The 26,930-nt window shown below is 41.7% G+C and overlaps 1 protein-coding gene across 8 annotated transcripts in view; it reads left to right on the forward strand.

The window, feature by feature from the left end:
• FAM160A1 (family with sequence similarity 160 member A1) overlaps nucleotides 1-26,930 on the forward strand; it is a 210,988-nt gene that overhangs the window by 161,853 nt on the left and 22,205 nt on the right. For all 8 annotated transcript variants that reach the window (XR_004968310.1, XM_036313913.1, XM_036313912.1 and 5 more), the window contains 3 exons: nucleotides 17,029-17,196; nucleotides 19,726-19,805; nucleotides 26,421-26,611. Coding sequence is in view for 7 of the 8 variants with exons in the window: in XM_036313913.1 (XP_036169806.1) it covers nucleotides 17,029-17,196; nucleotides 19,726-19,805; nucleotides 26,421-26,611 (439 nt within the window). In the remaining variant the exon portion in view is untranslated. The remainder of the gene's footprint in view (nucleotides 1-17,028; nucleotides 17,197-19,725; nucleotides 19,806-26,420; nucleotides 26,612-26,930) is intronic.

Consider the following 26,930-nt stretch of genomic DNA (forward strand, 5'->3'; position numbering starts at 1 on the left):
TATTTGTGAAGTACTGGTCAACCAGCTGTTTTTGTTTGTTTGTTTGTTTTAGCTCTTGCCACTCTATCAACTGAAATATTTTTAAATGGCACCTTAGCACCCCTGCAGTACAGTCATCTTTGTGATTCTGGGTCATTGTGATAGAATCAACAAGAGAATCCTCACTTATGGCCTCACTTATGGAGATTCTGCTTTAACCGTATCCAAGTGGGGCGTGAGCATGGGTATTTTTAAAAGCTCCCCGGGTGGTTCTAACATGCAGCCAGGGTTGAGAACCACTGCTGTAGATCCTTGAGAGTGTTGTGCATCACTGGATTCCAAATCAAGTTTGAATACTGGAGATACATATTTGAAAACCAGTATTCTCCTTGGAGACAGAGGTTGTCCTGTGTTACGATTGGAGTAATGAAGTTATCAGTGGGTCTAAGTGACTCCATGTTGACATGTCTAGTTGGTAGGGGTGGAGTCAGTCCTGATGCATAACCCAGGTCTGAGGAATGGGAACTCTCCAGGGACAGCCGGGTGCAGTGAGGGCCAGAGTTTTGTGAGTGGCAGTTTAATGCATTATTGTAATTGTTCTCATCTGAGTACATTGATTCCATGTTGTTGGCACTTGTCCTGGTGATAGTCAGAATATTGGTGTCTCACATTACGTTTTTTTTTTCTCTTGTTGGTTTTAAGAGCATTCCCCCCCCAATCCCCATTTCACTTCTCTCTGTGGTTTTGGGGGGTCAGGTGCTCAGGGAGTTGTTTGGAGAAGCTGTTTTCTGGAGTAACGTTCTGATCTGTCACTGGGAGCAGCTTGCTCCTGAGACATGTAACTGAATTGTTGGAGGAGGGATGGGATGGTAGAAGGACACACATGGGTGTAAATACTCCCAAATGCTGTAACTTTAACTCTTACAACAGCGTCCTTGACCTTCATCAGCCCACATAGTTGATATAATTATTTAGTTTTGAAGTATTTCTGCTCTGTTTTCAGAGGGCAGGGGATGAGAGTGTTATGGAATTGTTAGAATTCTTGTCCTGGCTTCTCAAAATAATATAAAGAACATGGAATTTGGTATCAGGTAGACCTGGTCTCTGATGACTCTGGTCTCTACCACTGATTGTGTACTTTTGGCTCAAATTTTGAGCCTCAATTTTATCTGTCATATGAGAACCCTAATACCCATCTTACGGGACTAAGGTGAATTAACTCAGGTAATATGTGTAAAGCACCTAACACAGTGCTTGCCACAAAAATGGGACTCTAGCTATTTCTAGAACTTCTGTTAAGCCCAGCCAGCGTGACTCAATGGTTGAGTGTCAACCTATGAACCAGGTGGTCACTGTTTGATTCCCGGTCAGGGTCAGAGCACATGCCTGGGTTGCGGGCTCGATCCGCAGTGTGGGGTGTGCAGGAGGCAGCCCATCAATGATTCTCTCTCATCATTGATGTTTCTTTCTCTCCCTCCCTTCCTCTCTGAAATCAATAAAGATATATTTTTTAAAAGTTTCTCTAGAACTCCTGTTAATAGTAGTAATAATTAATGATAATGATAATTAACTTTTTTCCTCCTTTGAAAAGGTGCCTGGGATTTAAGTAGCTTCATGGCCTGTGTGTCCAGTTGTGCTTGTGGTGGCTGAGAATTGAGGTGGCAAAAGGCCATCAACAGAGGTCTCAGCTGGGAATGGTGACGCAGTCTTTGTCCTCATATAAGCAACACCATCTTGCTTAGTCTCATCACATATTAATCACTTAAAATGTAGTTGTTCCCCTGAAAGTTCATTTTGCTGATAACTCATCTTGTATCTATCCTGCTTATTGACCTTAGAGGAAGTAGAATACAGATTTTTATTTCAACAGTGTGGGAGGGAGTTAGTAGGGAAGAAGGGAAAATATGATTTTGGGGGATTACTTTAGTATTAACTTATGCCCTGGAGTGCTGTGGGTTTTGGACACCCTGAAAGGGCTGAACCATTGGGAAGCTGAGGAGATGTCAGAATGGGGGCCTGGATGGTAGTGAGGGTCCAAATACTAGTACAACAGCCATCGATTCTGAATCACTGTCGAGTTCCCTGGTAGGACTGCCTGCGTGCTGCCATGTTGGACTCATCTCATTTGCAATGAATTGGCCATGTCTGGAGTACAGTACCGTGTCATTGAAGCTCTGGGCCTACAGTGTAAAACATTTGCATGAATCAGTATAAACTGAATATGCAGTTTTAGAAACATCAGTCTATTCTCATTGAGGTGTAAAGTTGAGATGTGACAAGTGGAGGATTATGGAAAATGAGTGAGGCATACAGAAGACCAAAAGAGCACCTTTATTACCGATTAAACTGATGCTGGAGAATAGGGTTTATGCCTGTGAGCAAGATTTCCCAATATTGAAGCCCAGAGTTAGACAAACTCACCCAGGCACACCACAGAACCAGCAGTGGGAGGAGCGTGCACTTCTTGCTGGCAGCCTGGCTCACAGAAGAAAAGAGAGAGGAAGGGATAGGCTCATCAAAGTGACCAGTTCCGCCTCCTCCTGCAAGGAGAGTTATTGAGGGAGGCAGAGGGAGGTCAGACTCTGCTGGGAGATCCTGCATGTGGGAGGAAACATTCAGATTGGAGACTTCATTTTTCCCTATCAGCTGTACAAAAATCCCACCTTTCTAACTTCTAGCAAATTTGGTAGTAATTAATAATAAAAACATAAATAGGGGTGGTTTAATCATCATTTCTGTGCTCAAGAACCTATAATGGGTCCCTGTTACCTGCAGAAGATAGCCCAGTCTCCTTCAGTTGTTTTTGAAAATTCCTCCTAATGCAACCCCATCCTGCCTGTTAACTTCCCTTCTCTCATGATTTTCAAATGCAAACCTGATGTCAGAGCAGTATCCTTATTGTCTTCTAGTCTTACTACCATGTTCCTACTGGATTTTCCTTTCTTCTTCATACTTATCTGCCCAAAATATATTCATCTGTTAAGTCCCAGTAGAGTCCCCATAGGGGGCTGAAGCCGGGCACGTGGGTAAGCACACCCTGAATTCTCTCATTTTTGTTACTGAGCTTTCACTGGGGATCACACAGTTCACTTCTTTTGTGTATCCTCAGCTGCTAGTATATTGTACACATGAAAAGCACTCCATTATGCAATTGGTTAAATAAATGTATCAAAAGAAAGCTGTTAGCACCCTCATCACTACATTAGAATAGAGTTCTGTGTTGATTATGCTGAGAGATTAGTTTACCAAGGCAAAGAACTGAAATTAGCGTTTGAAATTATTTTTTTTAAGTTTTGTACTTCCTCCACTTAAAAAAATACATGTTTTTTAAAAATTGATTTCAGAGAGGAAGGGAGAGGGAGAGAGAAATAGAAACATGAATGATGAGAGAGAGTTGATTGGCTGCCTACTATATGCCTCCCCACTGGGGATCAAGTCCTCAACCTGGGCATGTGCCCTGACTGGGAATGGAACTGTGACCTCCTCAACCCATGAGCCACTGAGTAACACCAGCCAGGCCTTACTCTACTTTAAAAAATGTTATTTATTAATTTTTAGAGAGAGAGAGGTGAAGGGAGAGGGAGAGAGAGAGAGAAATACTGATTTGTTGTTCCACTTATTTATGCATTCATTGGGTGCTTCTTGTATGTGCTCTGACCAGGGATTGAGCCCACAATCTTGGTGTATTGGGATGATGCTCCAACAAACTGATCTACCCGGCCAGGGCCCGAAATTAGCTTTTGTTTCATGTCACTGACATGGGATCAAAGAATCTCAGATTTTTAAAACTGAGACCGTAGATCATCTGGTTCAACATCACCATTTCACAGCTGAGAATAGTAAAACTCATGATTTGAAAAGAAATATTCAGAGTCTATGAACATAATATATGTGAGAGGGATAGAGGATACAAAATAGGTGATTTTTGAAAATTCTTTAACATTATCCACAGCAGATTCATGTGGCCATTTTGTATTTACATTAGAGGGTCCTCTAAGAGTTCTAGAGTGTTCTTCTATTATCTTGTAGAACCTCACTTCTTTATATTGCATCAAACTTTGCAGAGGAAGACACTTTTCACAGAAGCTTCCATCCCATCTCATCACGAACTGTGCTGGGCTACACGGCAGGCAGGCCAGACACCACGTTCATTTCACAGCCAGTTGAGACGCCAAAAGATCCCTTGCCCGAGGTCACCAGATACGAAGGATTAAAACACAAGTGTTTTACATATGTCCACTGGACTCCATTTTCTACCACCTTGTGATGCCTTTTTCTGCCTTAAATTTACATTTGTACATCTTAGAAAGGAAGCACATTTCATTCCGTTATTAGCAAAGAGAGAGAACAGCTACTATAAGTAGTTAGCGCTCCAGGTTGGAAAGTTAGGAGTCAAACTTGGAGGAAGGTCAGCCTGGCTTTGGGAGTGCTAAGAGAGGGAGCAGGAGCTGACACAGGGGAGAAGAGTCAACTAGCTCTCAGCTCCTCCCCAGTCCCAGGCAGGTTTTCCCAGGGCAGATTCAATATTCATTTTATGTTGTAGAGAGCCCACAACATAAGTGATCACATTTCACTGTTGTATGAAAATTTCAGACCAAATAAGCACAGTGTTTTGGTTGTTTCTACCACTGTTTCTTTCCATTAATTTAAAATATTTTAGGTTTATACTAAAAAAAGTAAACTTTAGTATTGGCTCTTGTTTGTTAATTAACAGGTAAGTAAGTACATCTATATGTTTTAAAATAGCTTCCAAACACTGAGTCTTGTCACATGAATGAATCAAAAAGTCAACTTGGTGGGTGACAATTAGCACTTAAAAATGGAATAGAAAATATCAGGGTGCATTGTCCTTGGTAATAGTAAATATTGTATGTCATTGTGAATATAATTCTTATAATGGGTCCTGGTTTTTAGAAAATTTGAAAACCATTGTTCTCATGCCTGGGTGGATTATTTGGAAAATGGGTTAGGAGATGAGTCTCTGCTTTATCATGGGCTGCAAATGTTATTTGGCCTTTTCTTGATGTGAAACATTCATTTATCAATTCAGTTCACTCAACAAATAAATGTTGAGCACCCTGCATACGCCAGGCACTGTTTATAGGCTGCGGATGAGATCTCGGTAGTGCTTTACTCAAAAAGCAAATTGTCTTATTTTCAGAAAAAACACTGTATCAGTTTGCATAAAGATTATCTGTTGATAATAGAAAACTCCCTTTACGTAAAAGAAAACTCGCTTTAATGATCCTTCCCTATTCTGTACACTGACTGTGCTTACACTTCCCTGGCCAGGATATCTACAGCCACACCTAGATGCAAAGGAAGTAGGGAAATGTAGTTTTTTAGCTATAAAGTTAGGGTTTAGTCCCAAGGGGGAAATTCTCTTTCTATTGATGGGAAGCTAGAAGTTTCTGTTACTATAATTATTAGAAAAACACAGGCAGAACAGGTATAGGGTTGTAAAGGTTGCCCACTGCACACAGATGCCCTGCTGAGGAGGCAATTAGGGAAGATGAAGTTCCCATTCTGCTCACCAGACTGTGTGCCCTTGCAGGGGCCTGTGTCCACAAGGAAGCGGCACCGCTATCTAATTGGCAGAAGGCACCTTCTGCTCTGGCCAGGCCATCTACTTACCAAATTGTGGGTCTGGGCAACTACTCTGCCCAGGGAGGGACCCTTTTCCTAATTTGCAGAAATGCCCCGTATGTGCTGGTTTGGCTCAGAGATTGGGTCCCAGGAAACCTAGCAGTAGCCTTAAGTATTTGACCGTAAACATAACTGGCTTGTCCTCTTTTCCTAGCATGGTGCTTCTCACCTCACTTTTACTACTTTAAAAATAATAGAAGTTCGGAGACAACACTTATTCGTTGTACACACACACACATACACCACACACACACACACACACACACACACACACACACACACACACCCCAAACCACTTCAGGTGCCAGATCCCCATCTCTGACCTCTGTGCAGGGCTTCACGTCACTTCTCTCCCATGTAGGAGAGGGAAATTAGGGTTATAATTTAAGCTTGCATTTGCTTTTGATTTGAAATGGAAAATTAGATTTCTTTCTTTTTCATTTCAACAAGTGCGTGAAGAAGATAATGCCGTACCAAAGGACTCGGTTCTTAAGCATCAGAATTATGAAAAGATAGAAATGGTCCCACTCTCCCACCCTCCCTTCACAGAGAACTCCAGGAAAGAGCTCGCACAAGGCCCACCTTATCTAAGGCAGCCAGGAGGTGTTCTTGGGGAAAAATGTGGAGGGGGAGGGAGAATCTGGTCTCAAAGTTGGTGTGAATCTTTTATTCTTCCCCTGCACTCTCCTAAGAGAACATTAACAATTTATCAGCAACAAATGCCCTACAGGTTTGTCTTGAAGTAGTCTAAGAAAACCAAAAAAGCGAGGAAAACAGAAAAGAAGTTAATAGTTGGTTTATTTTACCTTCTTGGTGTAGTTTCCTACACTGACTTTCTTAAAGGGCCCACCCTCCCCTCGTTTTTGTGTCTGACCTGCATGTCAGGTGAGGTAGAGAAAGAATAACTCCTACAGGATGCTCCTCTGCGTGTCTTGCTCTGTGACTGTCCAGCGCCAGGTCATGGGTGGGTTTGGGATAACAGAGAAAAGCAACCAGAAAGATGAGGATGATTGAATTCGTTCAGGCAGACACCTCTGTCTCGTCTCAGTCTTCCGTTGTGCTGAGGTGTTTCCTCCTCTCGTGGAAAATAAGCCAGGAGTGAAATCTGACTTTTATCACCAGAACTTGCCTTTGTTATAGTTTTGGTGTCTAGGAGAATTGGCCTGTGTATCAAACTCCACCCCCAAGCGATACATGTAACCCAGGAGGCAGACTGAATTGGGGGGGCGAGGGAGGCAGGCACTGGATGCCGCCTTCTTATAATTGTCCTCAAGTACTTCATTCTAGAGAAGCTGCTGGCTGAGCCTCTGGCTCATAAATCATTTCCCCTCTACTTTTGGGTGGAAGGTCAGGCTCATCAGAACTCAATAGTACTGTCTTATTAATCAAGAAGAGAAATTAGGGGGAAGCCTGGGGAAGCATTCCTTTTTTCCCCAAAGGATCACTTGACTAGATTGCCTGAATTCGAGAGAATGGTCTAAGTTGGGCTCTGTGTTTTCAATGCAGTGCTATTCACTATAAAAGAAAAATTTCCTCTGCTGTTCACGTCCTGTCAGGTTAATCTAACCACCTTGCTAATGAAGGCATCCCGACATGGACTGTGACAACAGGGTGTTTTCATTAGTTCCAGGGCTGCCGATTTCCTACTCGACACATTTATTGATTACCCTTTGAGTACCTGCCCGTGCACCAGGTGCTCTGAGAATTCACACTGTAGGTCAGACAGAGTCGTTTCTGCAGTAACTTTGCAACCTGAAAGGAGGGATAAATGCATTAAGAAAACTGAGAAAGGGCACCGGCTGGTTTAATAGAATTTCAAAGTAGGAAAGAAGAAAGTTGAGTTGGGGGGTGAGGGGGAGGAGGGTAGCATTTCTTCATCACCACTTCTTAACATGAGAGCAGGCTAACTTTGTTTTATTTTTACTGATAACTAAATTGTATAGGATCTCCCCTGTGCTCCACATAGAGTGCTATATTCGTTACATAGACTGTTTCATTTATAGATGGAAGGTCTTCTTTCTTTTTCAGTTACAGTTTACATTCAGGTTCACTTTATAGCAGGCTGAGTCTCCTTTTGACCACGAAGAATGCTTTCTGGTAGGAGAGACACACTGAGCTGTCTTGCCAAAGGCAGCTGTGGAATCCCGTCTGAGCTTAGAAGAAGAGTTAATGGGTATTTGTATCTTGGCTGCCCGGCATCAGACCTCCCTTCCTTTCTGAGCCTGGCTCCCCAGCCTTCCGGTAGAGTGTCCTACAATAAATATATGTTCGACTTAGGTTGAGTCTGTTCCCATAAGGTTATGTGGCCCCAACGAGCTAAATGAAAGACTTGCTGAGAATGTCTTTAATTACATGGTTGCTGTTGCCAAATGATCAGCGATGTGGCTGTTGTGTTTATGTTTCTTCACATGACAACTAAGAGGTTCGAATCAAAAGGGAAGACCTTTTCTGGAACAAACAGGAACGGGATGGGTCAAGTGATCTTTGGGATACTCTTCAGCTCTTTGCTTCTGAAGTGAAATGCCTCAGAATTTCCCTGTTAAGTCTGACCTTAGAGCCATAGGATGAAATATCTTCCTTATGTGATATTTGGAGTATTTCTGTTGGATGAGGTTCAAATATAATGGATGATATATTGACTTTTACTCCAATAAGTTATATTACGATGAATTAATAGGGTACAGTTATATACACCCAGGGATAGGAAGGGAGGCTTTAGAGTAGCCATTGGCTGGCTCCTCCCGGGACAGGTGTTTGACAGACAACAGGAGAGAATATTGATGTTATGGGGGCAGGGACTGAAGTCAGTTGCAGCAAGGGCCCATCAGACACAGATAGGGGTGTTGTTGTTGGTGGTGGCAGCTTTATTTCTGCTCCCAGATACTGGTCAGCTCGCCCATTAGAACTAGGTTTTAATTACCTACCACTGACAATTACAGACAAATAATATTGTAGAGAGTTTCAGTGTCCTCCCTCTAACTCTACCCTGTGCTAGGACACACTTACTTTCGGGGCCTGTCCTAGTCCATCCCATGTGACCACCTCACCCTTTCTGATTCTGCAAAATGCCTGGGAGGGAATTGGGCAGAGATGTGGAAGTAGTGGAGGTAGGTCTTTTTCTATATGGGCTACTGTACTCCTCATCCCCACCCCCAAATATGCAGACAGGCACATTTTGTTCTCTGATCACCAGATACCTCCCTGCCCCACACACTTCGGGGTCCTTTCTTGCCATGATTCAGCTTATTTTAAGGTGGATGCCCCAAATCAGAAAAGAATGGCTTCCTCGTTCCTGAGTCCTCTCTACATGTTGAGATTTATGCACATTAACTGGAATCCTCTCAATTCTTTTAAAGATAGTGAATTATCTCCATTTTTCAGAGGAGGAAATCAGCTCAAAGAGATTAAGTAACATGATACAAGTTAGGATTTGAACTTGGGTCTGTGTAGCCCCAAAGCCTGTACTTTTTCTGAAAACCACAAAACCTCATTTTCTACTCAGTGCTGGCAACTGTGTTCTCTGCGAGGCTCACATTACTCCTAACTCCCGGGACAGGTCTCACAGAGGTGCAGGTCTGAGTTAGAGTTTCCCGACGCTTTCGGCCTCTGCTTACAACAGCAAAGCACTTAGAGCTGTATTTGTTCACCTTTCCTCCCAGGCCCTGTGCAGAACATCACATGTACTTCATGCTCCTTACCCAGGGCCGTTCCTGATGTGTTCCCATGGCCAGCAAGCGCAGGCAGGGGGGAACCCCAGAAAGTGCAGCATCCATAACAGTCGGTATTATTCATGACAGTGTCATCTATCCACTGAGAACAAAGTGGGGAATGTAAAAAGATGAATCAAACCCCAAATAACAGACGTGTACTTGGGAGAGGAGTCTATTCACACACCTCACTTTTGGGCCAGTTTGAGTGCATGGGGGTGTGGGCCAGGGAGTGGTGCTCAGCAAGGAAGCCTCTGGGCCTGGGAAGTGCCCCCATTGCCCAGGAGGGAGTGATGCTGACCCCAGAGCGCCCCCCACAGGCCCCAGCTCTGCCTTCCCTACGGTAGGGGGTGAGGTGTTCCACCACGCAGGGTCTGGAAGAACTCTGAAAAGCCATTTGTTTACTCCATCCCCTTCCCCTGGGAAAGTACAAGCTAATGATATTTCATTAATCTGTTCATGGACATTTAATTGATTTAATTATTATATTTAATGCATTACAAATACATTGAAGAAATTCTGGGGAAGAAGGACAGAGACTGGCTTTATTGTGAATATCTTTTCCTTAAAATATGTTGCTGAAGTCCTTGTAGCCATCGTGTTAATTTCCTCCTTCCTCAGATATTTTAGGAATAAATAGCCAAACTCACCAACTGTGGAAGTCACCTCCACTTACCTCCCCAGCCTCCCTCTGGCGGGGGGCGGGGGGGAGTCCTGTCACTTAAGTGTGTGGCCTTGAGGTCCCGGATAAACAGGAGGCGTGAGTGGGCAAGGCGGGAGGGAGCCTGGATTATCAACTGCAGACTCTTTCAGACTTGGAATAATTGAACGTTTTCTGTTCTGAGTTTTTGGCTGAGGTGCTGCTCGCTGAGAACCAGGGTGTCTGCCTTCCCTTCTGTACTTGAGTGTTCTTTGAGCTTTGTGTCCTTGGAGGGAAGAAGATGGCTGGAGAGAGCCCATTCAGCTGCTGCCCTTGGCTGCACTCCGGTGGCCATGCCTCCTGCCTGTCAGCTTGTCTCTCTCTGGCAGCAGCCAGCAGGGTCAGCCTGTGTTCCCCATAAAGACCACTTCATGCCTGGCTCCTGCAGTCCAGCCTCATCATCCCGGTCCCCACTGCTGGATTCCGTGGGCTGCGTTCACCCGGGTCTCGTTCCCAACTTTCCAGTTGGAATCGCTGAGGCTGAGGGCTCACAGATGACCCGGCTGAAACCTTGGTTTGCTAGTTTTCTCTTAATCAAAGGAAATGCCTAACAAGTGTGGCTTCTAACTTGGAGAGGGTGCAACAGTCACCTGACCCCACTGCCTGCCACCTGCCTGAGCAACAGAAGGTAGGATCCACCTGTTTGTTCCAATGTGACTGCATCTCTCTCTCTCTCTCTCTCTCTCACACACACACACACACACACACACACACCAGTTAGCAGGTGGGAAATTTATTTTTCAGGACACATATAAACCTGCCATTACAGGGAGGATTCTGGTGCTAATTTAGATGCAAATGGAATTTCCCAATGCGAGCTGATTACAGAAAGGTCGGAATGTCTATATGCTCAATTTCACTCCTACGCTGTGCATTAAGTTAATGTGCTGCTGCCGCGTGGGCACGATGGCGGGCTGAGCTCTAGCCTCCTGTTTGAGAGAGTTTATAACAGTGTCAACTCCTCCCTTCCCACCCACCCCCCCCCTTTAAAAGACAGCACTCTTTATTTTCTCCATATGTGAGAAGCTTGAAATTTTAATTTAAGAAATGTACTGTGGGAGCTCCTAGGCTAAGATAAAAAGGAGTAAATTTACTGTGAATCAGCTGCCATCCTGCTCAGAGACCTGATCTCAGTTATGCATGTGACCAGACCATGCCTGTCACAGTCTGGAGTGTAGGAAAGTGGTGCTGAGGACTGGCGGTGAGAGGGTGGCAGAAAGGGCTGTAAATGGGCTTGGTTACTGCAGTGCTTCTTCAGTATTTTTCAGATATTTTGACTGTAACGCACAGCCAGAAATTTATCTTATACGCTTGTGTGTATGTGTGTGTTTTACTGAATATATAACAAGGCACATACATATATAATATACTGTACTACATATAGTTTCAATAAAATATGTATACCAAATTGCACAAACAGTGCTTTTACTACATGCAATGTACTCTAATATTTTCTATTTGAATCTGGTCTAACCCATTAGTGAACCAATACATTGATTTCACTACCCACTTTTGGGTCTCAAACTATAGTTTGAAAAACACCAGTTTAAGGGATTGGTGGATCAGGTAAGGGCTAGTGAAGGGTGGAAAAGGGGGTGAAGAAAGAGATTTAGTTCAAAGCATAGACTAAACTGGACTTGAGAGCAGTAAAATTAAGTACCTGAATCAGGGCTCCTTTCTACAACGTGGGCTGAATAGTAAGCAATAAGAGTGCTGTTGTGAGTAATGCTGCCATGAATATAGGAATGCAGAGATCTTTTCAAATTAGTGTTTCTGTTTCACTCAGATAAGTACCCGCAAGTGGAATTTCTGGGTTGGATGGTAGTTCTATTTTTGATTTTTTGAGGAACCTTCATACGGTTTTCCATAGTGGTTGTACCAACTTACATCCCCACCAGCAGTGCATGCAGTTCCCTTTTCTCCACAGCCTCTCCAACACTGTTTCTTGTCTTTTTGATAATAGCCAATCTAATAGGTGTTAGGTAATTTCATTGTGTGTGTGTGTTTTGGGTTTTTTTTGTTTTTGGTGTTTTTTTTTGCATTTCCCTGATAATTAGTAATGTTGAACATCTTTTGATGTGCCTGTTGGCCATCTGCATGTCTTCTTTGGAAAAATGTCTTATTTAGATCCTTTGCCCATTTTTAAATCGGATTTCATTTGTTTGTTTGTTATTGCTGTGAGTTGTTTGAGTTCTTTATATATTTTGAACATTAACCTCTTATCAGATATATGATTTGCATACATATATGTAAGTAGGTAACACATTCAGTAGGTTACCTTCTTATTTTGTTGATGGTTCCCTTTGCTTTACAGAAGGTTTTCGTTTGATGTAGTCTCACTTGTTTATTTTTGCTTTGGTTGCCTTTGATTTAGAGTCAGATCCAAAAAATCATTACCAAGACCTATGGCAAGGAGCCAACTGCCTGTGTTTTCTTCTGGGAACTTTATGGTGTCAAGTCTGACATTCTTTAATACATTTTTGAGTTAATTTTTGTGTATGGTATAAGAGAGTGGTTTGGTTTTATTCTGTTGCATGTATAACTGTCTAGTTTTCTCAGCACCGTTTATCAAAGAGATGTCCTTTCTCCCATTTTGTATATTCTTGGCTCCTTTGTCACAAATTAATGAACTATATATGTGTGGATTTATTTATGGGCTCTCTACTCTGTTCCATTGATCAATGTGTCTGTTTTTATGCCAATACTATACTTTTAAAAAATATATATATTTTATTGATTTTTTACAGAGAGGAAGGGATAGAGAGTTAGAAACATCGATGAGAGAGAAACATTGTCCAGCTGCCTCCTACACACCCCCCACTGGGATGTGCCTGCAACCAAGGTATATGCCCCTGACTGGAATCGAACCCGGGACTCTTTAGTCCTCAGGCCGACACTCTATCCACTGAGCCAAACCGGTCAGGGCCCAATACTATACTTTTTGATTACTATAGCTTTATAGTATAGTTTAAAATCATGGAATGTGATACCTTCCACTTTGTTCTTCTTTCTCAAGATTGCTTTGGCTATTCAGGGTGTTTGTAGTTCCATACAAATTTTAGAGTTATTTGTTCTAGTTCTATGAAGAATACCATTGGAATATTGATAGGGATTACATTGAGTTTGTAGATTGCCTTGAGTAGTATGGACATTACTTACAATAAGTGTTCATTGATAGGTGAATGGATAAAAAAGATGTGGTATATATATATAAAAAGAAGAAAATCGCCGAAACCGGTTTGGCTCAGTGGATAGAGCTTCGGCCTGCGGACTGAAAGGTCCCAGGTTCGATTCTGGTCGAGGGCATGTACCTGGGTTGCGGGCACATCCCCAGTAGGAGATGTGCAGGAGGCAGCTGATCGATGTTTCTCTCTCATCGATGTTTCTAACTATCTCTCTCCCTTCCTCTCTGTAAAAACTCAATAAAATATATATAAAAAAAATTTAAAAAAAGAAGAAAATCTTACCATTTGCAACAACAAGGATAGAACTTGAGAATATTATGCTAAGTGAAATAAGTCAGACAGACAAATACCATATGATTTCACTTATATGTAGAATCTAAAAACCAAAACACAGGTATAAACAAAATTCATGGATACAGAGAGCAGATTAGTGATTGTCAGAGGGGAAGGGAATTAGGGGATGGGTGACATAGGTGAAGGGGTTCAATTGTGTGGTGAGGGATGGTAACTAGACTTATTGTGGCAATCACTATAATGTATGTAAAGATTGAATTATTATGTTATACACCTCAAACTAATATAATGTTATATACCAATTTGACCTCAACCAGAAAAAAAAAAGAGAGTACTTAAGCAGATATACTATTTTGGTTTACAGTTGTACTTACCTTGTCAAGTATAATTATTTGTTTGTAGGAATGAGTTTTCCTTAGGTAATTATAGTCATTCTGTTCTGCTTTTAGTAAGAAATAACATTTCTAAGCTCTACAGTGGTAAAATAGAACCTCATTTACCATTTCTTCTAGAATTTCTATGTAGATTTGTAGCTACCTGCAATTCTTTATAAATTGATATTGACAGTCAGAAGGTCTTACTATCAACAGCTGCTTATCTTTTGTAATTGGACCATGAATCCGAGGCTGCTTTCTGTTTGGCTAATGCTCCCTCTTTGGGGCATTAGTGGAAGCTTCCGTTTTACCTTCTGCACAGCAGGGCTGCTTTCTCCTGGTTTATTGTTAACTTTCAAGTGATCACACTTAGGCTCTGGTCTCATCCTTGCGAAGGAGGTTGCCTATTTGGTGGATTAGAGGAAGATTCTGAAAAGTAAGATAATGGGCCAGGAGAAGATCTTCTGGGATAAAAGGCTCCTAAGGGCTCTGACAATATGGAGGAGAAAAGAAATGGAAAGAGAAGGAACCAGATTTCCCTGGTTCGGGTATTAGTTTAAGGTGAGTGTGACCTCGATTTATAACGTGTGCAATTTGATGCCCAGTAGAATTGGGTCCTTAATATTTATACCACGTTATGTAAGTGCTGTCCTTCCAAGTACTTTCTTAAATCCTCTTAACTTATAAATGACAGCTTTGATTTCTTTAAAAAAAAATCTTTCATTTATCCAGCCTAAGATAGTAAACAATAGCTGCTTAGTGCCCTCCTCCCATGGCAGCCCTCAAGACTGAGACTTATGTCCTGGAGAGTTGATTGCTGTGCTTTTGAGCTTATTAAGGCCGGGTGTAACTGAGGGGTGGAGGGCACGCTGATGCTGCATTGTTGGTGCCGAGGCAGCTCCTGGAGTGCCGCATGACGGTCCGCTCAGCAGTGCCCAGTAGGGAAGATGAAACTACACGCCCATTCGGAGTGATCAGTGCTACTTTTGTTCTAGTGAGCAAAATGTTAGGGAGTTAGACTTTTGCCTAAATGGTTTTGGATTCAATTTCTGCAGAAGGACCCCGAGCTTGCTGTAGTGGAAAGAGTGTGAGCTCATGAAACTACCTGTTAGGTGTTGTGGGTCATTCCCCCGCCGCCGCCCCCCCCCCCCCCCCCCCCCCCCCCCCGCCTCAGCCACTTGGTGACATCTGTTATTTTATGTCTTCATTACAAATGCCCCCTCTCTCTGGGGCCTTCAGGACACATGCAGAGAAGAGAGAAGAATTAAAAATGAAGCTCAGTTCTGGTCTATGTGAATCACTGGTCCTTGGGGGATGTCACTTATGCAGGAGATGCTTATTAAGTGCGCGCAGGTGCTAGACTAGCACATCGCATTGGAGTAATAAGGAAAAAGACAGCCTGTGTCCCAGGACAGGACTAAGTGCCAGGAGTCAGTAACTACAGACACTGGGAGACACAGGATAGAAGCAGCCTGTTTCAGAAGCTGGGGCAGTCCATGAGACGCACTCTTCTCAAGGTAATTTATTTGCCAAGTGGTTGATGCTTACGTTTCCTTTGCTATATTTGGGCCACAGAGAGCCCTTTGAAGTGGCTCCGATGACACAGTGGTGTGTCGAATATTTGAGTATATCACAACATTGGTGCTGAGCTGGTGGGGGAAGGGTGTCTGCCCTCTGAGGCCGTTCTCAGACCACCCAGGGCACTGCTGGTGAGTTGTCAATGGGTTCTGAGAGGGCGGGTTGACATGCAGTGTGAAGGCATGCCTTGCTCAGGAAAAAGAAAACAGGCACAACTGACTTGATAATCTCTTACCCACCTGGACTCATGGACCTAGAATATACATAAGAACCAAGAAATTTGTGGAAGTAATTGAAGCCATAATGCACAGATGTGTCCGCACAGGCCCATCTGCACGTATACAAGCAGATTTGGAGATCTAGTTTCTAAACTGCTTTGTGGGTTTTGAAAGCAGAAAATTACAAGGGGAAGAGAAATGTATATAAAAGGAATGGCCCAGTAACAGTATGATCAAGTGGCAGTTACCCCTTTTAAAGGGAGAAATAAAGAAGATGGAAAACTGAAAAAGAGAAGATGTAATCCCACTGAAAGTACCACCAGCCATTTCCTGTGTCATCAGGCAGCGGAGATGGCCAAGAGCTCTAGGGCATGGGATTGGAGTCGGAAGTTTTGAAGTTTCCCTAGTGATTTTCATGCAGCCCTGTTTGCGTATTTCTGTACTACAGACCATAAGGCAGTTGATGTCCCCTGTTCAGCAAGAGATGTTACATTCTGCTTTTAGGAAGACAGATGTATGCTAGCTCTTAAAATATTCCCAGTCACAATGGTAACGTTAATTTCTTGATGCTTTAAGCATCACGTCCTTAGCTCTTTGAAAAACTTAACTCTTTAGAGCGTTCTGTTTCCTGAAAGATTGGAATTTTACTGCATGTGGGAGATCACACCATGTAGAAAATACTAATTTGTATTATAAAAAATCCAGTTACTTTATGAGCCGTAAACTCTTATGGCAGATTATAAGTAACACTTTATGCATATGATGCAGTGACTTGCAACTTTCCAGAAATGTATCTGAACATCTGCATCCCTTGTGTCTTCACCTCTCATTTGCCATTTGTTAGCATATTATTTTGTATGTTAGGTCGTATGTATAATCCATCTTCCTGGCTAAAAATATCTTCTTAATGTTTCCAGCTCCTAATACATAGCAGGTCTCAACCAATACTTATTGAATGACTAATAATGAAACAAGTTATGCTGAGCTATCTAATTAATCCTTTACTGACCGTGTAAATACTTTCCATTATCGTTTTCCCCTCTGAGATTACATACTGAAATCTTTATGGTGTGTGAACTGCATTTGATGATTAGGAGTTGTCTGAACATTGAATGGCTTCTTTATGCCTTTGCTTTTCCCTTGCTGAACTAAAGGGCGGAAGCAGCATGAGGTAGTGTAGAGTGTGAATAGGTTATGGGCTTCAGATGAAGCTCTGAGGTGTGTTCCTGTGGCAGGTGTGTCCTTGCCTTGATGGGGTCACTGTGGTGAGGCCAGAGGCCATCGGGGAGGCATGTATCATAGTGTCGAGAGGATGCTCACCTGTGCTCACTCTGTCGTTGGTCCCAGGTGACTGTGGAGGAGGTCATGACCACAACTGCCTACTTGGACCTTTTTCTGCGTAGCATCTCCGAGCCAGCACTACTTGAGATCTTCCTCCGTTTTATCCTGTTGCACCAGCACGAGAATGTTCACATCCTAGACACTCTCACCAGTCAAATCAACACCCCATTTCGGGTAAGATTTCAGGAGAGTTCGTTTTGTAATAAGATTATGAATATTCTTTTTTCTCTGCCCCCTTCCCCACCTTTTTTTTTTTTTTCTTTCTTGCAGCCATGGCCTTTTCTACTTTGGAAACAGAGAATGCATTTTGCTATTAGGAATCCTTTTGTCAGGGAGGTGGCACTTACTGCCTGTCCTAGGACATGTTTCTCAATTTGCCTGGGTTGGCACTGTCTTCTGTGCAACTAGCAGAATGTGCTTCGGAGGAGGCACGTTGCAGCAGAACATGTGGGTGTATGTGCAGGCAAAGTCAAAGAACCAGAGTGTAGTGAGTCTGGATGTTGGAGATTATATTTCTGTCCTCAAGTATTTTGAAATGGAAGTCTGGGGATTGTGAATTTAGGAAGTCATTCTTTAAAGTTCTGATCAACTTTTAAAATCCTCTTATACTATTACTGTTGCCCTTTGCAACACCCCTCCTCTACCGAAAGCTATCTTTATTTAATTACAATTATTGTTTTAAAAGTAAAAGAATAATAACTTAATGGATTATTGAGTTTGCAATATACATATATATATATATATATATATATGTATTATAATAATAATAGCACAAAAGAGGAAGGGATAGATCTGTATAGGAGTAATATTTCTCTATTTCACAGGAGCTAATTTAGTGTAAATCTGAAGTAAAGTCTGATAAGTTAAGATGTATATGGCAAGGCCGAGAGCAACCAATAATAAAATAACTTAAAAAATATAGTGAACCCTGGCTGATGTGGCTCGGCTAGCTGGAGCATTTTCTCATATGCCGAGAGGGTACAGGTTTGATTACGGTCAGGGCACATACCTCGGTTGCCTGTTCAATCCCAGTCGGGGTGAATATGAGAGGCAAGTTATCAATGTTTCTCTCTCACATCAATGTTTCTCTCTTTCTTTCTTCCCCTCTCTCTAAAAATCAATGAACATGTCCTTGGGTGAGGAGATTATATATATATATATATATATATATATATATATATATATATATATACACACATATATATATATACATACACACACACACACACATATATATATATATAAATTATTAAAGGAATAAAAATGTTATACTAGGGAAAATATTCACTTAATGCAAAACAGGACAGTGAAAGAGGAATAGGAGAATAAAAAATCATATGACATGAAAACAAAAAGTAAAGCAGCAGACAGAAATCCAATTATAACAATACTAGTAAATGTGAATAGGTTAAAAACTTAATCAAAAGGCAGAGATTGTCAGACTGGATAAGAAAAGAAGAGCCAACCATATGGCATCTACAAGAGATACACTTTAGATTCAATGATATCAATAGATTGAAAGTTCAATTTCTAAACCTGAACTGAACCAAATGATTGATAATACACAAAGAATAACCTTTAGAAAGAATAAGTTAAGTTTATGGAACAATACACTTACTCTAAAGATAAAAGCTTAAATAGCTACTATAGTTTATCACACTGCACAGTGTTGATCAAAGAGTATAAATTTCCAGCTATAAGATGAGTAAATCCTGGGGATCTAATATACAGCATGATCGTTATAGTTAAGAATACTATATTATATACAGTATTACCATAGTAACCCTTCAAATCAATGTCTAGGTGCACAGCACAGTGTACTTGTCTTTTTATCATTGAGTTGTAAGAGTAACAGAGAATGTGTATTCAGACTGTCTGTTCTCCTACAGTATTCGATTAGAGAGCCTAAACCTGGAATTAGGCCATTATGCAGAGTTATCCTCCTACAAAATACCTGTTCGCTCCTATTTCTAATCTGTAAAGATCCAGATAAACCTGTCCCTATAACTCTCCCATGCATGCATCCTGTACAAAGAAGGAGAGCCTGAAGTACAATTACTTACCTGGCCTGATAGAACGATAAGCACTTACTCCCAAAAGGGCATGACGATTTTATAATATACCTTTGAGGTTCTTTCCAGTGTGGTTGTGTATCTTTCCTTTTTGGAAATCAGAGTGAGAGAAGTCTTGTTTGTTTGTTTTTAATGAACTTCTTATGAAGAAAGTGTATTATCACACCCTCAACACAACTGAAAATGGAACAGAGCAGCAGGTTTGCGCCAAAGCCACAAGGAGCTGCGGCTCAGGGCTGAGAACTCGAGAGGGAAGTTTGGCCAGAGCATATGCAGTTTCTGTTAGCCCTGCCTTGTAGATAATGAATGTCATATCTGAAAATAACTTAGGCAAACAGGTGACAAGCAAGATCTTCATGTGGGTCTTAAACAGGTGGAACTGTGAGGGAGTCATGTTGTAGGGGGGCAATTCTGCATAATGGTACAATTCCAGGCGTAGTCTTTCTAATAGAATCCTACAGAGCCGATAGCCTGAATACCCGTAATGCACATTCTCTGAGGCAGCAGCATGTTTCATCAAAACTGCTGAAGAAAAGGCCATTTTATTTTGTAATTTTGATTTATTTGCCAACTGTGGAGAGTGGAGCCGTCCTTCCAATATCTGAAATAGAACGTGTTTATTGTTCTCCAGCTCTGTGTGGTGTCCCTGGCATTATTTAGGACTCTCATCGGTTTACACTGTGAGGACGTGATGTTACAACTAGTTCTGAGGTGAGTGGCCATCTTTTGTTCCCTTTAAAGAAAGTCTCACTCTGTACTGTTGCTATTATATATTTCTTTGGTGACATAAGCTAAATAGGGGCTGTGCATCAAAGGAAGGAAATCATCAAGACCAATCAATTTAATTTCTGCACTATCTCCCAAGGTTAATTTTAGTTTTATTGTTAAAAGTTTTTAGGGGGCCAAATACATTATGTTACAAATATGCTCCTGCAAAGAAAAGGTAGGAAATTTTCAGAATTATTATAAAAGCTCTTCTGCGGCGTGGCTGAATGTCTTTTTCATAAATAAGGGGACCTGTGTTATTTGGGGGGAAAAAACCCAAACTTTTCTAAATGTGAAATGCTGGTGATATATAGTTCCTGTGACTATTGCTTTGGTAATGGCACAAATACAATGTGTACTCTAACCTGTATGTATGTTTCAATGAAATTCAGTAAATATTTAATGAGTACTTTCTGTGTGCAGCTCAGAAGGGAGTAAGGTGTGGAGTAGATGAGTTGAAAAGGATTTAATGTATAAGGTAGAAAAGGTGTGTCCTTCAGGGGCACCCGTGGGAAGGGTTTCATCGAGTGGCTGGTATTTGATGACAGGTGTTGAGAGTCAGAGTAGACTGCTATTAAGACGACATTAATTTGGACATTTGGCAAACAGGTGACAAGCAAGATCTTTATGTGGGTCTTAAACAGGTGGAACTGTGAGGGACATTTGGCAAGGGGACTCAGGAACCCCAAATCCTGTCTTTGCCCAGGTCTGCCTCTCCTTCTGGGGTCCCCCAGGGCAGCAACTGCTTCTGTAAAGGAAGAAAGGGAGGGTAGGCTGGGTCTGTGCTCCACACTCCCCTCTGGTGGTCCCTGGGCACCCTCTCCCCACACACCTCCTCCCTCCTTACCGGGCTTCCCGACCCTTCCTGTGACCCCTCTCTGGGAATTTGGTGGAAGAAGCCAGAGCAGTAGGAGAGGAGGAGACTTGGACTGCCCCTGGCCCCCATGTGGGCTTTGATACAATGTAGGTAGAATTACCGGGAGATGGCATTCCAAGTACATGTATCAGCCTTTCCAAAGAGGTAGTTCTTTGGAAAAGGAAGGGGATGGGAGTGTCATCATGGGGACAGCAGCATGGCATCGCCCCAGAGCTAGTTAGAAACGCACATTCCTGGCCTTCTCCCAGAGGGGCTGGCTCCACCAATTGGGGGTGGACATGTTGTACAAACTGTCCAGGGTATTCTGATGGCTGGCTATATGTAGCTATAGCACCTGCAAAAGCGAGTGATAAAAACAGGCAGGGAGGTTGGTGGTGGCATCATGGTGAAGGCCTTCAGAGTTATCCGGTTACGGGAGAATATCGCCTATTCATTTTCTGTGTTTAACAAGAGTTTTGGACTTTTTAGTGGTCATCAGCAACCACTCTTGAGGCATTAGCAAAGAACAAATCCTATTAGGAGTGAATGCCCCGGGGGAGTCTGGGCAGGGCATCAGTTATGTTACTTAGCTCCCCATCAGCCCTCTACGATATGACAGAATGCATCAGCGACGCTGGGTGAAAGCCATCAGAGCAGCTATTAAAGCCTTTTCTATACCCCAAACTAGACTTTGCCTCCAACAAGGGCAAAACCTGATTACATTTAAACGGGAAACTCTCGAATACTGCTTCTCTGAGGCATGGAAAGCAGGTGCCTCTTTTAGTGTACCTGGAAGCCTGGTCCCACTCCGGAGGGGCGGAGCTTCCCCACACTGGGCCACCCAGCCAGCTGAGCCAGGCAGTGGAAGCGGGCTGGCTACCTTTCCAAGGTGGCCTCTCCTCCCCTTTTGTCTGCTTTTAAAGTGATGTTTGCTAAAAACTGTCCTTAGAGATGATATGAGTTAAGGCTTTTTTTTTTTTTTTTTGAAACACAGATTTGTACCTTATGAAGGTGAAGAATTAATTAGCTCATTGTTGAAATATGTACATACTCAAGTCAGAACTAGTTATTTCCTGGGTCAGGAATTACTAGAAGAGTGCATGGAGGACGCATTATCTCAGGTTCTGAATAGAATAATGGGGAAAATGTGGACAAAGCCATCTGGTCCTAGGTTTTCTTCTTTGTTTCTTTGATGATGATGATGATGATGATGATGAAGAAGAAGGTTGCTTTTTACTGAATGGTTTATTTCTAATTCTGCCACACTGCCTGGGGAATCCATGAGAAGAGCAAATAGAGGACTTACACAGAAGTCGGGCACGTGGGAGATACCTGGGCAACCTCTACTTCCTGGTCTCTGCCCCCTGAACTACTGATTTCCCCCCACATTTAAAATTATTTATAATTGTGGCAAAATACACTTAACAAAATTTTCCCTCTTAACTATTTGTACTGTTCAGTGGTACTAAGTACATTCACATTGTTGTGCAACTATCACCACCATCCATCTCAGAACTGTTTTCACCTTGCAAAAGTAACATTGTAATTATTAAACAATAACTCCCCATTTCTTCCTCCCCCCAGCCCCTGGCAACCACTGTTCTACTTTCTGACTCTATGAATTTGACTACTCTAGGTACCTCATATAAGAGGAATCAATAGTGTTTGCCTTTTTGTACCTGACTTATGTCACTTAGTATACAAATGTCTTTAAGGTTCATCCATGTTGTACCATGTCTGATTTTTTTCTGTTTTAAGGCAGAATACGATTCTATGTATGCTATATTTTTAATTCATTCATCAATAGATGAAATAATAGTTTACCATTTAAATATAATCTTTTTTTTTTTTTTTAAATGGGCACTGTGGATTGCTTCCAGTTTTGGGGTATTGTGAGTAATGCTACTATGGGTGTACAAACATCTCTAGAAGACCCTGCATATATTTGGGTATATGCCTAGAAGTGGAATTGCTAGATCATATGGTAATTCTACTTTAATTTTTTTATTGTTTTCCATAACATCTGCACCATTTTACATGCCTACCAACATATGGATTTCTCCATATCCTCACCAACATGTGTTATTTTCTTTTAAGAAAATGGATAGTTTTAATCAAACAAAAATGACAAGCAGGTTTGAGGAAGAACCAACTAGAGCTCTTAGAAACAAAAACTGTAATTATTAAAATGAAAAAAGCTGAGTGTTTGGGATAAAGAGCATTTAAGATACAAATTAAGAGATACTTAATGAACTAGAAGATAGATTGAGGAAGCTATTCAGTTTGCAGCAGAAAGAAAGAAAGAAAGAGATAAAAAATATGAAAACAAGGCTATGAACAGTGGAGGCAAGAATCCAGCTAGGGCCCCAGAGTGGGTGGGAGTGAACTGCTGATTTGACTTGACCTGTTCTGGTTTTGGAATTTGCTGCCTCATAAGGTTTTTGGAAGGATCAACTGTGGTGATATCTGTGAAAATGTGTTGAAATGCTATCAGGTATTGCACAAATTTAAAGAAATGGAATTTTCTAGAAAATGCGTTTTAAACTAATGAAAACAATGTCTCTTTTGATTTAGAATCTGTACCAAAAGCAAGGACAATGAAAAGTCCTTATTCTGTTATTCATTTGAACTTTATCTTAAGGGACATAAAAAATAGATTTGTAAGCCATCCTTTTGTTGTTGCCACTGTTGTCACTCAAGTGTACACGATAAATTTGTAGATCTGGGAGGCAATAGAGCAGTGAAGGTTATGTGAATCCTTTTAATGGAGTTATTTGTTATGTGATAAATAAGTAATAACTACATCAATTTCGTTGCAACCCAAATACTCTTAAATATTGACGTCTCAAAGTGATAATCCAATTGCAACTGATATCCTTCTTTCAGTTAGCAAAATATCAGAAAAGTACATTGAAATAAGATACTCCCCAAAGAGAGGCTATTTTAGTGAGCAGAAAACCAAGGAGAAATGATCCATCTCCATGGATGTGACACGTGATAGGCCAAAGGCAGGCAGAAATGCTGACGAGCAGTGAAGGGAGAGATCACCCCTCAGGTTCCTGGCTCTTCCCAGTTTAGGCAGAATGTAACTGCTTAATCCTCCGGATGCCATTGATGAATGTTCTGGGTAGGGTGTTTTTTTCAGAAGTGCTGGTCCATTGTCAACTTTACGAACTACGTAGCCTGTTGTGTTCAGATAGAGGCTGTTTTGCTCAAAGAGCAGCTGTGTGTGCACTTCAGGAACATTTTCATCTCGCACGGGAGTTAGGTGTCTGGAGCGGGGGGGGGGGGGGGGGGGGGGAGGAATGCCAGCCAGCCTAAGGGTAGGACAAATAGGAGAAATGTGGCCATACTGTCTTTGAAAACGAAACAATCTTTTTTGAAATTCTTTAACATTGCTTCCTAAATGTTTGCCTAGTGGTCTGTTATTCAGGTCATCATCATCATCCCATAAGAAGCACCTTGCTTACGTCATTGTACTGCAGTTTTGTTTGTTTTTATTGTTGATGGAGCAATAGGCAGTATGTGTGCTTTGTTATCGACTGGTTGTCATTGAATTGTTTCAGAGGTGATGATGATTTGTTTTAATGAGCGATACCCAGGAAAAGAGAAAATAGACAAGGGGTGCAGAGAGTTGGGGGAAAAAATGTAAAGAGGGAGGACAGTATGGGCAATATATATTTTTCCTGCTATGTTGTGGGATGGCTTTGAGTAATCTGGACTCCTAAAATCAGATATTTATTATTTTGTGATTATATTTGTGACTTTCTGAATTTAAATAAGACTCCTTAACAAAATAAGTAGAGTAAAAATGAAAAGATAGTCTGATGAGAAATACTTATACTAAATTCCTCAGTGACTTTTTGCTACCGACAGCCACTTCATTTTGATATTTGACATTGGGAAGCATCTGACATTTGTTCTGTTTCTTTCTTTTTTTAAATTAAAGTATAGTTGGCCAATAATAGTACAATATTATATTAGTTTCAGGTGTACAACATAGTGATTTAACATTTTATATCTTATGATGTCATCACCATACTAGTAACCATCTGTCACTGTTCAGAGTTACTCACTGTTATTCCCTTCACCTTGTCACTCATGCCCACAGTGCTTTCCCCTCTGGCAGCCATCAGTTTGTTCTGTGTTTCTATGAGTTTGTTCTGTTTGGTTTGTTTGTTTGACCTAAAAAAAATAAAAATCAACATATAAGTGAGATCCTATGGTATTTGTCTTTCTCTGTCTGACTTATTTCACTTAGCACAATACCCTCTAGGTCCATCCATGTTGTTACAAATGACAGGATATCATTCTTTTTTATGGCTGAGTAATATTTCATTGTGTTTATGTGCCACATCTTCTTTATTCATTCATTTATCAATGGACACCTAGGTTGCTTCCCTAAGTTGGCTATTGTAAATAATGCTGCAGTGAACATTCATTTTTGTTTTGTTTTTGTGTGTTTTAAAATTTTTTTATCTATAAATGATGGAAAGGCAGAGAGTCAGTGTACAGTTTTTCTGCCCTTCCCTCTGGAATTAGCCTTCATTATAAAGACACAGTAGAAGTACTGCATTAAATATGAGGGGGTTATTTATTTGAACTGATTTCCCCACTTGTTGTAGAATCTCTCCTTCAACCTACAGGGGATCTTCCTTTATTAATTTACTCAGAAGAAAATTCTTAGTTTCTACTGAAAGCATGTGTTTGCAAAGTTATAAATTCCCAATACCTCTTTATTCTAATATAATTTCAAGCTACACTCTGGTTATATTTGATAAGTAGCTTTGTTAGGTTTGGTCCAGTGTACCATTTTTAAAAATATTTCAACAAAGAGTAGAAATCCATGTATATCAACTTAAATCATGAAATATGCTTGGTTTGAACACACTTTCTTCTCCCCACAATGTGTTCTAAGGGTGTCAGAAACGATTGCTCAGATTTTTTTGTCTCCATGGTCATGATGATACTAGGATGCTTTTGATCACCAACCAAAAGTGTTTTGTGTGAAATGGGGCCCTCAGTGAGTCCTTGGACACCATATTTTCTCATAGTCACTCAGGAGAATATGGGAGGAGACTTGTACTATGCAGCGATTCCACTGTCCTTCAGTGCCCACCAGGAGGCAGAGTTCCTGGGATTATATTTCAGAATTATTGAAAGAGGCCCTTTGCTCTGAGAGTACATTGTATTGAGGAGGCAAACACCAAAATAACTTACTAAATACTAGTTCTTTAGTAGAGGTCTGTGAGCATAGCGGAAGGAGAAGATCTGTCTTCTTGGAGTAGGTAGCCTGGAAGCCTTCCTGGAAAAGGTAACACTGAAGCTGGACTTTGTAGGATGACAAGGCATTTGTCATGCAGGGAAAGCACCTTTTGGGTGAAGGTCACAGTGGGTGCAGAGGCACAGAGGCAAAGAGGGATAGGATAGCAGCTCCATTAAGAAATGAGGAAGCTTGTGCAGCTTGAATTGTGAAGGCCCTCAAATGCTCTGCACAGGGGGTTGTTCTGTCAGAAGAAAGAAGCTCTTGACAAATTTTAAGCAAGAGAGAGTTTAAGCAAGAGAGAGTGGGGGCTGGTGGGATAGATGGATTGAGAGTATGGAGAGGATGGGTCACCCCTGGCCATTAGTCCTGATTATGGCTGAGGAGGTGCTGGTTGGGAACGGACGTTGCAGAGACTGAATACCACCTTTTGTCATTCCAGGTATCTGATCCCTTGCAACCACATGATGCTGAGTCAGAGGTGGGCTGTGAAGGAGAGAGACTGCTACTCGGTGTCTGCGGCCAAGCTGCTCGCCCTGACCCCGGTCTGCTGCTCCAGCGGGATCACCCTGACGCTTGGGAACCAAGAGAGGGATTATATCCTCTGGTCAAAGTGTACGCACGATAGTTCAGGTAGGAACTTGCTGGTGATGCTCTGTAAACAAAAGGATACCAGATTCTGTCTCTCCTGGGGATGTGGGTCTCTTTGAGAAGATGGAGAATAAGACGGTGAGCTCTGCGTCTTTTATGAATATTTCGTTGGGGGTCCTTTTCTGCATCGTAAGGAGTTATGACACTTTGTAGTTAGTGTTCATTTTCATGCCCAGCTGCCGCTGATTCTATGTACCCAGACCTTGATTTTAACTAGGATTTCTAGTGTCGCCCTCAGAATCCAAATGTAAAGGAAGACGCATACCACTATGTCTTCTCAAACAAAATAGGGGCGAGGGAT

The sequence above is a fragment of the Myotis myotis genome, unplaced genomic scaffold, assembly GCF_014108235.1.
Source record: "Myotis myotis isolate mMyoMyo1 unplaced genomic scaffold, mMyoMyo1.p scaffold_m19_p_6, whole genome shotgun sequence".
Taxonomy (NCBI): domain Eukaryota; kingdom Metazoa; phylum Chordata; class Mammalia; order Chiroptera; family Vespertilionidae; genus Myotis; species Myotis myotis.